At 39.0% G+C, this 16,654-nt stretch overlaps 1 protein-coding gene across 1 annotated transcript in view; it reads right to left on the bottom strand.

Moving 5' to 3' along the window:
* Positions 1–10,573: 10,573 nt before the first annotated feature.
* The window catches only part of EYA4 (EYA transcriptional coactivator and phosphatase 4), a 40,648-nt gene continuing 34,567 nt past the window's right edge, over positions 10,574–16,654 (bottom strand). The window contains exons 12-15 of the mRNA XM_066611208.1: positions 14,693–14,807; positions 14,131–14,252; positions 12,304–12,404; positions 10,574–10,654 (exon numbers count right to left, since the gene is read on the bottom strand). Of these exons, the coding sequence (XP_066467305.1) occupies positions 10,574–10,654; positions 12,304–12,404; positions 14,131–14,252; positions 14,693–14,807 (419 nt within the window). The remainder of the gene's footprint in view (positions 10,655–12,303; positions 12,405–14,130; positions 14,253–14,692; positions 14,808–16,654) is intronic.

The following is a 16,654-nucleotide window of genomic DNA, read 5'->3' as shown; positions in this document are numbered from 1 at the left end:
ATGGTGTGGCCCTAGTGGACCCTGCCTCTAGCACCAGAGCTCCCCAGCCCCGTGCCCAGGGCAAAGATCTGTAACGGCACCCCCCATGAGCTAAAGCTGCCCCCTGTGCAAAAATCCACACACCAACTCACCTGAGGATCACGGAGCCTTGCGCAACCTCCACCCACGTCAGGGAAGCCTCTCTATAAACTATGCTTCCAGGAAACTGGAAGCACAGTTTCCACCCCTGTCAGGAGCCTCAGAGAGGCTTCTGTGGGGCCCTAGTACCTCGTGCCTGGGGCTTTTGCCCCATCGGACCTTATGGTAGGTCTGCAACTGCCTGCCTCTACTGTTGCTTGCTAATAAATCATTTATTACCTTCTAAGTGCCAGTCAGACACCAAGACAGCACAGTTAGGAACGACATTCAGCTGTGGACCGCTGCCAGCTCAGGGGGCAAACTGACCAATGCAATTTTCTGGGTGGGTATTTGCTACCCCTACTCTCCTGAGAACACTGGTTGCTGTCACAGCACTTCCATTTCTTGAAAGTGGGACCATCTGGATATGTTCCAAGAGGAATTTGGGTGTGACCTATTTATCTCAAGTCCTTCACCTTTTTTGGTTTGTGCAGCCAGTGTATTGTCCTAGTGCGCTTGCTGGTGTATACATGTCTAGCTCAGCTGGGAATATGCCCAAGCCTCATTTCTCTGCTAAGAATCAACACTGTCTGGGCAGAAAGGCAAACGCGCGCACACACACACACACAATATAAGTATGTGTGTGTGTTTGTATTTCCAAACAAGATGAGACAAAGTGACAGGTTGCTGAGTTCCTTCTTGCTTTCTGAAAGTATGTACCTGACTGTTCAGCTGGGATCCCTAGCCAACTGTTTCCTAGCCAGAAGAACACAGAACCTGGGAGAGGTGGGGGTGGGAAGAGGGGAGAGCTGGCCCTGGTACTCCACTTGAATAACTTCACCCCAGACCACGACCCTACAGACAGAAATGTGTCTCTTACAGCTTCCCTACTGAACTTCTCAACAGTGATGGGAATAGGACACCTCCAAGTGTGTGGCTGAGCTCCAGAAAAGGAGCAGGAATCCCCCGAGCCTCCTCCCTTCCTCAAGTGCTCTGTCAGGAATCCCCGTTCATTTGAGCCTGCTATGCTTATAGCTCCTGAATGCAGAAACTCCCTTTCTGTGACTTGATGTCTATAATTAGAGCCAAGCCAGTGGTCTTTCGCAAGAGCAGCAAATATAGTAAACCCTTTCAAATAAATACACCGCTTTAACTACGGCAGACAAACTCTTCAAGAGGAACCAGAGAAAGGAAGCGCAGGGTGTCTTTCCATACCATCACAACTGGGGAGAGTTTCTCCTAGTATTCCAGCAATACCTACTATACAGCAATACTTTGCACTTTTGTCTTGTTAGAGACCAGAGCATGGATAAAAGTAAAAGCACAGCCTTATTTTGCTTGCAAATTTATTTTGGCCAGCCAAAAATATAAATGACTATATAACACATGCAAATCCTAAATAAATAGAAATAAAAGAAAAATAAACATAAGAATGTTGATGAATGTTGTGGAAGTTTGAATTAAATAGGATGAAAGAGGAAAGCATGCGGATGCTATTTGAAAGGTGGTTGGTTATAGCTGAAAACAGCTGAAAGAGCAAAGCAATGAAAGTCAAGTGGAAGAAAGTCACGGTATTGCAGTACCTTAAGTATGTGAAACTAAAGCAATTGCTCATGCTTTCCCTTTTATCCCTGCCTCCACCTTACTCTCTGCCCCCCTGTTGTCTTTCTAGTGTCAATATCTCCTGCATTGGTGAAGGACCTGTTTTGTACTGAGTAAAGCACCATGCATGCAATGCTTCAAGACAGAATTGCCTTCATAACCATAAGTTAAAAGATGACACATGACACACACAGACAGAAAAAGAGAGCAACACCTCCTTTGAACATAGTGTAATAGGCTTACAATAGATGACTAGCCTTATCAGTATTGCAGAGTGCTCAAAGTGACTGCAGCCTGATTAATTTCAGTTTTTATCCCAGTTTAAAAAGGTATGAGAGGTAAGACACCAAACTCTCCCATTCTGCCTTGGCCTTCCCCAAACATTAAGCCTCAGAATGGAACCACACAGTATGAAAGAGGGAAACTTAGTTCAACACCCAGCATCAGCAACATGTAGCAACACAAATTATGCGGCATATTATGTTGTTTGTTGTGTGTGTGTGTGTGTGTGTGTGTGTGTCCCACACACTACCCAACCTGCAAAAGGTGTGCAGCATGGAAATGCACATTGTGACATTATGTCTCAGGGTGTCATTACCCATTAAGGCAACTGGGAAGAACTCAACAGAAAGAAGCTGTTTTTGGAGTCCGCCTTCCTGTGTGATCATATACACAGGTCCTGTTGTTTCCAATGATGACACATAACATGGAATCATACCTAAAATACATTAACCTTTCCAAAGAGTCTTAAGAATTAGAACAATACTCTCCCTCTCTCACATTCAGGGTATAACCATGAATTCAGTTGAAGGCAGATGTTTTTGTTGGTGTGTGCTATGCAGCCAGGAGGATTTAACTGTATAGAAAACACATGGGGAGCCAATGCTGGGATTGAACACTCTAAAATGCATACATATCTATTGCAGCAAGTGTTTTTGTATGACAACTCCCCCCTCCCAAAAGCCATAATACTAAAAGTAATTGAATTTGAACATGTGATAAACATGACAGGAGGCTCTAATCTTTATATATTCCTCTTGGCAGTTAAAGATAATTAACTGCCTCGTATTCCTCTTGGCAGTTAAAGATAATTCAAGAAATTGCAAGATATGAACTAGAGAAATTACTTTTTTTTTTAAGACCCATGGAACAGATTCCATGATTAGAAAAAAAAGTTGTCAAACTGTGTTCCAGGGAATTCAGGGTACCTTGGAAGATCACCAACAGTTCTTCAAGATCAGTAGTAGCAAACAAGTTTATCTGACAGATGATTCACGCTTCATTCTGATCTTTCTTATGAAGGGGATTGTCAGATGTCTTTTGGGATACATTGTAAAACTGGTTCTGGAATGGTACCCAATGTGCATCTTGTCTCATCTTGTATTAACATCAGTTCATGGTTTATACATCCTTAAAATACTAAGGCTACAATCCTATATACACCTTCCTGGGGGTAATTCCCATTGAATATAGTGGTACTTACTTCTCAGTAGACATGCATAGGATTGTGCTGTAAGGGTAAGATGCCACTTGTACATTTAGCTTTTTGAAAGGAATGCAGGTCTAAATGGATTTCCTTATATTCCAATTCAGAGCCTGTATTCCAAGATGCACCTACAGCCACTTTGCACATTTTTTATTTTTTTCATTTATGGAAGTTTTCTTGCAGGTTCTCATTCCATAAAATGGGAATAATTTATAATGTCTACTTGCAAGTGAAATAGGGGTATGGCCAGAGTCTTTCTGAGTAGATCCTAATATAAAATCCTATCCATGTTGTTTGTTTTCAAGAAGGGAACACTCTGAAGCACTTCCTGGACTGAAAATAGTTATGGAGGATGCAGCCTTGTGTGCACAAGCCTGACGTGCTTTCTGGTATCAGATCTGTAGCTTTTCATAGTGTGTTCTATCTGCCAGCACAAAGGGGCCAACTTGGTTGCGTTATTTATGGATCATTTCAGATTCTTATTGCACAACATTCCAATGTTTGGTTTCCAGAGCATCTTGTGAAGAGTTATTGGAAAAGATGAATAAACTGCAAAAGGCCAAGTAAACGGTATTATTGTAACACCACATAAATATGATTCTCTCCCTCCCCCCCCCATTTAACATCAAAATGCCCAATTCCCTTTAACCTTGTTAAACATGTCACTTTATTAGGTACTGCCAGTCTGATGAACTTAAGGTCATTTTGGGGGAATGAATGGTACAGACTTTATTTAAGAATAGGAAAGGGAGGCCAGAAAGCAAAGAATGAAAAGGTGGGAAAAGGGAGTTAAATAGTGAGGCGTCTTTCACCTGGAGCTTGAACAGAATGTGACAGGCCAAGAGCCACCCAAGAATTTTCAATTTTCTGTCTTGGTGGAAAATAGTTTAATACAGATGGCAATGTAGGATACAGCCTCCCAGAGACATTACTTGGCAAAGTTTCTGTATTTTATAGCTAATAAATCCAGCTTTCATGAGGAAATTCTTGTAAGTTGCATTTACCAGCTTTTCAGAAAAAAATATTGAATACATTAATATTGTACACTTTTACCATCTGCTAAAACGAGGTAATTTCTGGCTAGGTCTTGGCAATTTACCTACAGAGGTTTTAAAATTGGCCATTTCACCCATAAAATTGCTGCTCTGTATAAGGAGAGATAGTTGTCTAAGCAAACAGCTTATTACTGTCAAACTCATGATTTGTTGTTTCATTATTGTAGTAAGTGTAATTGTGATATTTGTGGTTAGGAGGTCAGTCCTTTCACCCTGTTTGGTTCAGGACTATACCAAATGACCACAAAAAAATGCTTTGTGAGCAGAAACAATGCTAGGGGCTCTCAGGATAGTCAAAGCAAGGGAAAATAGAGTTTGGATCTTTGCAAAACAATGTGCATATGGCAGGCAGAAGTTGTTTCTTTTTTTGGTTAGTTTTTTTTGCAAATGTCTGGTATATATTATAGCTCAGGAGGCCATTTGCAAACAAATAAGTTTTGTTTATTTATTGTAATTAATACAATAAATTGGACAAGTGATTGTAATTTTTGATTTGTGGATTTAGCCTTCACAGAACTGCAGTTCCCTATGAAGGGGTAAATATTACAAACAATTTAAGTTTATAATATAGCTATGCCCTCTCTGCAAAGCTATGCACCCCAATCTTCCTAAGAAAACCATATATGTAAAAGGCTTCTACATGCAGATCCCAAACTGAAGTGGGAATTGAATGCGTGCATGCATCTGTATGGCTTTGCTTTTTACCCAACAACTAGGGCTGCACACATGGAGTCCTTTCCAGAAGGCAAAAATGCCAAGAGGAACAGGGACAGGATTCAGTTCCCCTCTCTTCTCCTTTCCTGTTAAACAACTGGATTGATAGGATTAAGAAAAGGTTCTGCAGGCACAGGCCCAGCTGCTCTGTGTCCTTAGAATCAGCACCATTATCTATATACAGCCCAAGTCAATTAAGGCTGAAAAACTTCAATTTCGTGTAGAAAATAGTGCAGCCTGGTGATGGTGCAGAAAATGACATTTCCACATGTATTTATTGAGAAATAGTAAAGATATACACATTTTTTTACAAGCTTTCAATATTAATTTACATTTTCTTAAATAATGTTATCTCCAAATAAATCATGACTTACAGAGACCCTTGGCTTCAACAGTTCCACAAGGCGGCTATTGCTCGGAGTTCAAATGCAATATTGGCTCATGTCAGTTAAGTTTCTCTCTAGAGACACTAAATATCACATTAATTCAAGCATCTAGACATGGCTCCAAAACAAAAAGGAAAAAAAACCCATAAATCTGAAATGAAAAACACTTCTAAAACAACAGTGGGCATAGCCTCTATTCCCTAAATAAGTGGAAAGATTTCGATTAGGTTCTGAAATTTAATCTACTGTTTTAGGAGCATTTACTTCTATGTTGGACACATCCCCTTCCAATGCACAGTCTGAATTAATGTTTTATCTCTTTCTGTGTACTCAGGTTTTCGCTCCTGGTTGAGAACAAAACAGACCCCAGCAATTATATAATGGTAGTTGATGCCATCCATTATCCTCTGTAGGTAATGGTAGCACATGGGTAACTTGTACATATAGCCACTGAGAGGCAAGAATTATGGCATTCCTGCCACTATAATTAATGGTTGGAGCACTACAATGCACACATTCCAGCCAAGGGCCACTAGGGAAGGGGGGGGTGCTATCTTGAGCCCTGTGAGGATAGACTCTGCCCTATATTTTTGTTCACAATCTGCATAGTACACTGTATTGCATTTTTTTTTCTGCTTTTCAATTTAGTGGTTTACTGAATTGAGTCCCTCTATCCCTTATTTCCTTGTATTTACATCAGATCAAATTGTGCTATACACCTGTATCTCAAGCACAATATTCAAAGTGCTTAATATTATTTAAGTGCTGTTTCCATTTATCCTGGTGCAGCAGCTGCAAAGGCACAATGTTCACTCTTCTAATTGCACAACCTTTAAAAGTGTGGGGCATTTTTCTTTTCTTCCATGTGGGAAAGTAAGAATTAAGAGGAAGAAGGTTCTGATGTTGTGTGTATGTAATGTAATTAAAGTACACTGACAATATAATGACATAATTTCAATTTGTACAAAACTAATTTATTTAGAATAATGCGATATGCCTAAATTCTGGCTTGGTTAGATATGCGTGACGCTCCCTTTCTCTCCCAGGCAATAATTTCAGTAATCTTATTGCAATACTTTTAATTTCCCACAAAATTCCTACTAATGTTATTCCTGAGCAGGATATTCCAAATTTTCCTCAGATTTTAGACTATATTTGGTGGAAACCTTCGTTATGTTTCATCATGCAGACAGCATTATTACATAGCTCAGTATTTGACACCAATTCTTTCTGTATCTAGTTTTTTGACAATTTGATATCTTTGTATTCTGTATGAGATATAGGATACTTAGTATTTATATGAAATTTTTTGAATCAGAATATGCAAGTGTACAGAAGACTTGGTAAAAGACAGCAAAGAGTAGAGTCAGCTGTGTGTAATGCTATGTAAAGCATTATCAGTTGTGAATGTATTACTATGTCAGCTGTACACTACCTTCTTAGTGACTGAAAACCTTCTGTGGTTTTGACAAACTAAGGTAGTTTTCACTCTTTATGTGCCCTTTCTAAGGTTAAAGAAAATCTTTCTTCAAGAGCTTTAGGTTTAGTCACCTAAACTAAAATGTTAGAAACACTTTAATTATACAGGTTAAGTAATTTTTAAAAAAAACCCCAACTTGAATTGAAATGAATAGAAATAGGGTGACACTGGTTGGAAGACTACACTCAAGAGAACCCCATCATTTTTAGTTATAGCCTTCATGGACACTTCAAAACATATTCACTGTTTACCTTGGTTATCGAACACTATGATATAATCATTTCTTTTTGGTATTGTGTTAAGTGGACAATGGGGAGAAAAAAAATCCAGCATGGCGTAGGATGAAGGGCGATTCCAGAGGCCACATCATTTTCTAAGGCTGCAGTCCTAACCACACTTTCCTTAGAGTAAGCCTCACTAAAAATAGGACTTACTTCTGAGTAGACCTGCTTAGGATTGTGCCCTAACTTTGCTAACTGACTGCCCTTTTAGAGATTCATCCATGAATGCTGCTGCATTAGCAAAAGGAAACTAAAAAAAATAAAAATCACGCACTAAATGTTTGAGTCACTCTCCTGCTGGTTAGGCATTCAGGCAGGAGCAAATATAGAGGAAAGACAATATAAATTGTAACCATTGTAGGTGTTTTACATTCACATTATAGACTAATACATGTGGGAGTGCATCCTAACTGAATACTAGCTCCTCCACTCTCAGTGATCTTTGCTCTTCTCTCTTCTGCTGTCCTCTATGGAGATAAGTACAGTGTAGCCCATTTAGTGCACCCTAACCATTGTAAAACGGGCTTGTTTCCTAAAGCACACAAACTAGAGAACCGGAATGGGTTACATTTCACAGTACTGTCTGAGCTGACTGATTTTAAGACAAAACTGCACATGTGACTTTCCATCTCTGAGGCTATAAAACTTGCTGCTTTCTCATACTCTTACCAGAAACAATATACACTCAATGGAAAATGGAACTGCTTGTGTCTTAACATATACTATTATAAGTACAGGTTGAACCTTATTATTAGAGTAGATTCCATTCCAAGCACTCATGTGGATGGCAAAAAAATGCACTATACCGAATCAATTTGGAAAACAAAGTTTCTTTGCTCAGGAGATTTAAAAACAGCCTTGCTGATGTAAGATAAGAGTCATTAAGAAGACAATCCATCAATCAGTTCTCCTCCAAGCGCTTCACTCAGCCCCTCCCTTCACCAATGCAAAGTGATCACCTTTCTTTCACATGCTCAGGGGGAAGGGAGGGGTCCTCTGGAGAGAGAAGGATTGATGGATTGTCAGTCAGCTGCCCTCCTCTTTCTCTCTCTCTCTTTAAGGAGGCTATTGTTAAAGGACTGTTCAGTTTTTAAAACTGATTTTAAGGGGATGCATTTTTCCCCTTCTCCAGGAATCAGCACAGGAGCCATTCGTTTTGAGTCAAATCTGTGTATAAAAAATCCGTGTATAAATAGGCTCTACCTGTATCTTTTGCACCAAAAAACTGTTGTTGGACAAATGTAATATTTGAGATTGATTATGGCAATGAAACTTAAAGTAGAGAACAGGATGTGGAAGGCAGAGCATATATAAATTCCCTCTTTTTAAAAAATCTGGGATACTAGAGGAAGAAGACAAAAAACAAGTTCTTATACTGAAACTACTTCTCAGGAATATTACCAATATTTTAAAGGGGGGAGATACCAATATTTTTAAAGGGGGAGATACTAGGAAATTAATAGCATCACCATCCTGTCATGAATGTACCTGTTCTCATGGGAGAGGATCAGTATAGGGTTAAATGAAGACACCTGCTTCCTTTCCTTCTCCTACTCAGCTGGCTCTTAGTCAAGCAAGCATACTGTAGTAAGCTGCTGGCTATTACGTTCAGCAGGAAGCTGGTATGCATCTCATGTACATAAGTAGCCCCTCACTTCCCCAGGATTCAATTTCACAAGTTCATGCATGCAGAGATGCAGTAATGTGAAGGTGAGGCTTTGGAGAGTAGATTAATTGTAGGGCGTGTTTATGGGGAGGGGCCACTCACTGGCCTCAATCTGGTAAGGATTGGGCTCCATCCTTCCCTTCCCCCACCCATCCTTATGGGTCATGATGTGGTTATGCTAGCTCAGAGGAAGAGTAATTTAGGGGATGGAAACCTTGACAGGAGAAAAACAGTTAGATGGATATATAGGATGCACACCTTGGCCTACTGCTGCAAGCAATGGCCAGAATGTGGTGATAAATGAGGGATTAAGGGCTGGCTATGGATGAGGAAGAAGGGAAGAAAGCTCAACTGTACCCTATTGAATCCCTTTCCATAGGTTTAAGGCCAGTTGGAAAAAAATTTAAACAAACTGGATGCTGATGGGAACCTATAAGTAGGAAGGAGCACTGGCAAAATCGCACAGCAATATAAATATTTTGTAGTTCCACAGCAAATTTAATTCTAGGAGCACATTATTCCTGTTCTAGTCATATATTAAGTAATTTCTCTTTTGTTGCGCTTGATGCAGTCTGGAACTGGATTAGTATTCCCTCTTATTTTCTGAATTAGTTTTATTTATTATGTTAATTCTGAGAATAAACATGACACTACAACCATGTTTCTGTGCATCCAATTACCTATTAAATATGCTAAATTATTTTAGACTAGGTAAATGGCACATAGCCTACAGGCTTTAAAATACACTTCATAAAAATCAAACCACTTGCGGCGCAAGTAGTCTATGAACACAGATTTTTTAAAAGTGAAAATGGAGAAAAAAATTCTCAAAAAATCAATCATTTTTCCACAGTGCCCAATATCATTTCAACTTCATGACATTCTCTTATCTTTCTTGCCTCCTACAGTCAGCGGAATTATTAAGAAACTAAATAAAAACACAGACTTTCAATTATACTTTTTTTTCTTACGGCAGCAAATAGGTGCTTTTGATACAGCATTGTTCTTTGATTATTTAAATTTGAAATTTGGTCATGTCAAAAATTATCACAAAAATTTATTTTTTATCTACATTGTTTTAAACCAATGTTACATTGTAACACACAAACAAGATCTTGTCTTTTAAGGCACAACACATCATTATGCACATTCTGTTTGCCCAACTTAAAAAAGAGACAATAATTATTATATACCCCTCCGCCCGCCCACCCCAAACAAAAGAAATAAATTGCATCCACTTCCAAAGTCAGCTGCTAATAAAGTCACAGTAAATTATTTTCATCAATAATTTACACATATTACAGATCTAGACAAGATTGTCATCGTACAGTCTGAGTGCATTCCAATTCAGATTCTCTGGGTTAGGTAAACTAAAGTTTGATTCAAACCTCAGTGCTGAGAATATATCCCATAGTGAGGAATGTTGTTGAATACCACCCTTGTCGATCAGAAAATGCATGTCATTGCTTTCCCAGTCTGAGTCCATCGCAAAAGCTATTCACTCTGGCTAGGGCTCATTTGGTGTGTACCAGCAACTTCCTTTCTTAGTTCTTTAAAATAATCAAAAAATGTTTTGTGTATAAGACCATATAGAGCATCCTGGCGTAGAATTAGAAGTCATACATCTCTTCAGTGATTTGGATCCTTCACTTTGGAATATTCATTCCAAATATTGCTTTTTCCTTCTTAAGACCATACATTTGTGTCAAGCCAGAGGCATTGGATCACACATAAAAAAAATTCAGTGTACTTTGAAATATAAAAAGTTGTCAGCTATGTGACACAGTTACAAATACTCTAATTCCAGCGCTTGGTGTAGAGCCAGGAGATCCGAATGACTAGATATTCTCCAGAAAGGCATGTTGTGCTGCATTTGTTAGGGAGAAAAAGGTGAGAAGAAATGAACAATATACTTGACATACTGCACACCAGCAATGCTTGTTTTCATACACTCTGATTGAGCAGTTTAGAATTATCCTGATTTTTCTTAATAAGACAAACAGAAAAAATCAGACAAAAATAGATCGGAACTAATATTTTACAATAAGGAGTTTAGAAATGTTATTTGAAGGGTGAGTGTAAGAGGAACAATATTGTTCAGCCAGGGGAAAGTGATGGTGTATAAAATACACTGCTGTGTGTTTAATAGCTTTTAATAGCTGCAGGCAGATTCAGCCTACGAAAATAAAACCATAGGGCATCTTCAGATCTTATAAGAAGTGCTAATGAGCAGATAGAGAAGCCCTTTGTGCACCCACTTTTTGCAGTCCCTTTTGGATGTTAAACTGGGAACTTGCAAATCTCTCCCCTGTAAGGAGATGCACAAAGTCTACAGGCATCTGGAGCCCATATATTCTCCCAGAAGGGAAGATGCAAACAACTTATGCGCTTCTTGAACATACCTTTGGAAGTCAGTGGTGGGGCTGTTTCTAGTGAAATAGAATTTCAGGTTTTGATATGGCACTTGTTATTACTGCACCAATGAAAAGTCTACTGTTGTGTAAAATTGTCAAGCAACAATCATACTGTAGTGCATTGCAAAAAACAAGATCTTTGGAAAAATGTTTTTGTAACTAAAAATATTGCAAACATGTAGCTTGCTGTTTTAAGAACCTTACTTTTACTCAGTTCAGATCTATTTGTGAAGAATTTGCATTCATTTATTCTTCCGAATCCACTCATGCAAGCAACTTAGAGAAAAGCATGCCAACCATACAGTACAGAAACCATCTACCTGGTTTTCTGAACAGACTACAAGACAACCCCAGCACCTGTACTGCATCTATATAAAGTAACCATTTGGAACCAGCATTTAATTTTCAAAATAATCCCTCTAACTAAGGAGCACAGCTAACAGCTGCTATCCAATATAAAACATGACACATCTTGTAGTTTTACTGAGAGTAGAATTGTTTTGGATAGTTCTGGTCAGAGCCTGAAATGTATGTCACCAAGAATATATCTTTTCCACATTGCTGATGATTATTCTGAAATGTGGAATGCGTTAAATGCTGAAAGATTTCCAGCTAGTTTTCTTTACTGACACGGTCTACTGAGTCCTCAAATATTCATATTACAGTTGTTCCAAGAATACAGGAGTGAGCTCTTGGTGGTACCTTTCATCCCACATGTAAATTTTGATGGCACATAAACATCTTGATGCAGTGACCTCTTATGGGTACAGTAGATTGCACATGGATCTCCCTGCCTACAATCTTTCTTTATGAAATTTTGCAAAGCTCAGATTTGCTGCATCTTTCATATGCATTTAGCAGGTTCAATTTGTTTTGTTAGTTATCTATTTTAACATTGACCAACAATATCCGTTTGATTTATTTCTATATCATGCAAGTACTAATAAAGCATATGCCAGAATCCAAATGGTTTCATTGCAGGCCTTCTATCTTTGGCTTTTGGCATCTATCAACTCCAATCATTTGCCACTAACAAATATGCAAACAGAGAAGCTTGCATCAATAGCTACGTATCACACCAACATTTCATGAGACAGGTTACCTTTTTTGCTGCCTGTTCTTCTTCTACACCATCCCCAATTACAACATACACTACTTTTCTGCCAAACCTTTGCATTATTCGTTCAAAGCAACTTTCTTTTCCTGGAAGATAAATGAGATAAAAAGTTCAGAGAGAAGTTACCTGGTTAGCTGCATGTTCCTCATCTCGGCCATCTCCAATCACAACATAAGTTATGTTAGTGCCAAACCTGGACACTATACGCTCAAAACAGCTTTCTTTGCCTGAAAAACAATGCACTATTTATTTGAGCTATCCAAGAAGTTGAAATAAAGATCTACACAGGGCAAGGAGAATCCCATAAACAGCTAGGAGTTGTCATGATTGAAAAAAACATGTTCGCCCTTTGATAAGCACTTGTAATTATTATGCCATGTCATAATAATTGTGCTGCTTGCGTGAGTGGATGAATGACATTTGCATATAATTGTATTTAGCTCCAAAAGATGAGGCGAAAGAGAGAGAAATACAGGTTGACCACAGAGAAGTGAGCATGGTTTTATAACCAAGAACCAAAATTTCTACAGAAGAATTTGTACTGTAGAAGACATGACCTGAAAAGCAATGTTTAAATTGTATTGTTTAAACAGACCATGAAAACGCAGTTGGGGTCCTTGACCTGTTGCCAAGGACCTGTGTTTCCAAAAACATACACCTTCTCTCCTAACTCAAAACTCTGTTTTGGTTTTTAGCTGACATTCTCAGGAGACAGCCAGGACTTCACTCTCTAGGGGGTGAGGTAATGCTGCGCTTTGGCATCATGCTAATCAAGGTCTATTAACTGGAATAGAAGGCTGCAGCACTGTGGGACATCTGTGTGTCTCCTTTCCTCTAAGGCAGTAGCCTCCAAACCATGGACCGTGGGTGGGATCCAGCATCGCAATGTTATGAGCAGAGGCTTTCAGTTCTGCATCACAGCCTCTACATTTCGCAGCCAACCCTCTCAGAACTTCACACCTGATAGCCACTACTGCCTGGAAATCAGGGCACAAAGTCTGCTGGGGCAATGGGCAATGGAAATGGCTGCCTGGTGCAAGGTTCTGAGAAGATCAGTTGCAAAATGTAGAGGTTGTGGCACAGAACAGAAAGCCTTCGCCCATGCTGTGGTTGGACAGGTAACATTGTGATGTAGTGTTCCACGTGTGTTCCAGTGTGATGATGATCTAAGGTCTTGCAAATTCATTTACAACTTGGAATATTCTCGCTTGCAAGGACAAGGCTTCCTGAAGAATAAATTAAATCTGTCCACTGGCCATGTCCTGGACAGTCTTCAGATTCCATAACCAGGAAGTTTCTCCCCCCAAGGACCTCAGCATGGGTGCTTCCTGGGTCCTCCAGGAACCTCTCTGATTGGGGTGCAATCAACTGATCCATAAGACCCTTAGGCTAAAGGGCCAAATTTTCACTAGGTGAATTTCCCAATCAGGTTCCCCAAAGTGTCACCCCTTATCGTTTGACAGAATGTCCATAAAACCAAGTTCTCTCACCATTTCCCAGATAAAACTGAAGAAATTAAATTGCTTTGCTTTGACTAGGCAGTTGTAAGTGGAATTTTATATTTCCCAGAACAATGCAAAATTGAGTAAGTTAAAGTTTGGCACTGTAATACCCTTCCAGATGAAGATCAACGTCCTATACAGGTAACTATGACTTTTGATTGATTGATTGTATACTCCACCTTTCTCTGCATCAGGGCACCCAAGGCAGCTTGAATTTTTAGCACTAATATCTGTAGTAACTTCATGAAAGGTGAGGCTAGTCTTCTGCCATATGAGTTGAGATGCCAAGACAAGGACATTAATTTCTTACCTATTTTGGTTGCACTGTAGATATTTTCAATTGGAAAAGCACCTCCTAAACTATACAGCAGGACTTTTGCAAGGGCTGGTATAAGCTGGGTTGTTGTTACCAAGACATTTACACAGTTACTCCTATAGGGGGAGACAAAGCATATTATCTACATAATGACAAAATATATTTGTCTAGAATAAGTCTATACATCTGATATCAGTTGTTACTATTGCTGCAAGCTTTGCAGAATACAATTAATATTGATTAGTCTCTGATCAGAAATTAGAGTTCTTATATGAATGTACTGTATATTCCTGTATAAACAGTATGAGAGTTACTTCTGAGTAGCCTCATGTACTGTTAGCGTGTGGGTTTTTAACGCATCACAGGCTTATTTACATGATATACTGATTTATACAGGTTTATGTTTAAAGTTTGTTTTTTTAATAACTACAAGAAAGCTTGAAACTGGTCAGTTAAAATGTGTTTCTTTTCCTTTCACATGTACGTAATCTTGCCTTACGTTTGAATGCTATTCTGCTATATAAGAATTGATATTTAAAAATAAATGCAAACTCACCTTGTACTAATAATTGATAATGATTTAAGTGCATTTGTCAGCCAGGAGTCGGTGAGAGCCTCAATTTCTGCTCTTAATTGTAACCATGCATCTCTTTTTGCAGGGCCAAGAAGTCCTGATATGCAAAGGAAAACACAGGATTTTAAGATTGCATTTTGCTTTCCCAGAAGTGGCCAGAATTTGTAGTACCATTTTGAGTGTATTAATTGAAATATTTCCATGGAGAAGCTACATAATAAGATTTTTCGTACAATGTTGTTTTAGAATGAAGATAGCATTCTGCAGCCATTTGGAGCCATATTCCACAGGAAATCTGTAATTGGATCACCCATTTTCTTTTTTAATGAAATGTAGTCACAGGAGAGTGGTTGCTGTAGGTGAGGTGTTGAACCTTTTCCACCTGTGCTTTTTTCCCCAAAGTCCAGCTGCTATTTGAGCAGAGAATAGTGCAAAGGTTAACACACCCTTTCTTCAGTCTTCCTGCTCCTACATAGCAGCTTCCCCCATGATGTTTAACAGAGAGAGCCAGTCTTCTAGTGTGGCTCTCAGAAAAGAGACTTCATTAGAAGCCACCCAGAATTCTATGTAAGAAACTGCTGCTTTAGGATCTCTTCTGAGAGTGACGGAGAGGAAAATTTGACTTTTTCCCCCACACTTTATATAATCAAAAATGCTATCTGAAACATATCTTTAGAGTGGGAAGAGTTTGGCATGCTCTCTTATTTATCTAAACTCCTCTCCCCTATACAAGAAGGTACAGGGTAAGTTTCTATCCTTAAGAGTCTGGTCAACTGATAGTAGAGATTCTTATCTTACTGGTTGCCTGAAATCTATTTTAAAATCAAAACAATGTTTTATTTTATTTAAAATCCTATATGTATGTTTATGTAGTTTATTATTGTGCAGGTACTGTAATTTTTTTATACTACCTAGAAGGATTTGTTTAAAAATATTCCTGTTGTCATGGTCTAGAACAGGGGTGCCCAAAACCCAGCCCTGGGGCCACTTGTGGCCCTCGAAGCCTCTCAATGTGGCCCTCAGAGTACCCCCAGTCTCTAATGAGCCTCTGGCCCTCTGGAGATTTGTTGGAGCCCACACTGGCCCGATGCAACTGCTCTCAGCGTGAGGGCAACCGTTTGACCTCTCGCGTGAGCTGTGGAATGAGGGCTTCCTCCACTGCTTGCTGTTTCATGTCTGTAATGCAGTAGCGGCAGCAAAGGAAAGGCCAGCCTTGTTTTGTGCAAGGCCTTTTATAGGCCTTGAGATATTGCAAGACCTTCATTCATTCATAGAAGTTCATCTTTATTATATTCATTTATGTAAACTTATGTAAATTTATTCAAATTTTAAATGTAAATTAATTCTTTTTCCCCCCGGCCCTGACACAGTGGCAGAGAGATGATGTGGCCCTCCTGCCAAAAACTTTGAACATCCTTGGTCTAGAACCTACACATATAAATGAAAGCCTGAAACTTCTGATAAGATATTGTTATTCAGAAAAATAAGAAACTTCTGATATCTCTGATAAGAATAAGAGGTAACTTGTTACGAAACTGTGTATCACTTAAAAATGTACATCTGTTGGGATAGTCCTATACAAAGAGGGTTAACAATTTTTTTAAATGAATCATAGTTCAGCCACATCTAGAACGTACCATTTTAGATTGACTGTTAGGAACTAGTATGTTTGAATGCTCCCTCATGTAAAGAACACCACTATCCCTAGATGTAGAAAAGTAGCAAACCCAAGAAAAAGTGAGAACAGAAAGCATTCTATCTGAGAAGCTACCAAGAAACGGACTTTCTTTGCAAGCAGTGAATTTTTGACAGAGAAAAGTATGCAAACTTCTACTGTGCTGTCCAAAACAGTACAGTATAGGAATGGTAACTATGAAATAGTACAGCTCAGTACCTTTTCATATGTGAAGGTCAGCTCTAATTTGAGTGATATGAACAACCTGT

The sequence above is a fragment of the Tiliqua scincoides genome, chromosome 1 (assembly GCF_035046505.1).
Source record: "Tiliqua scincoides isolate rTilSci1 chromosome 1, rTilSci1.hap2, whole genome shotgun sequence".
In the NCBI taxonomy this organism is placed as follows: Eukaryota; Metazoa; Chordata; class Lepidosauria; order Squamata; family Scincidae; genus Tiliqua; species Tiliqua scincoides.
This window is presented reverse-complemented; position numbering and strand designations above follow the sequence as displayed.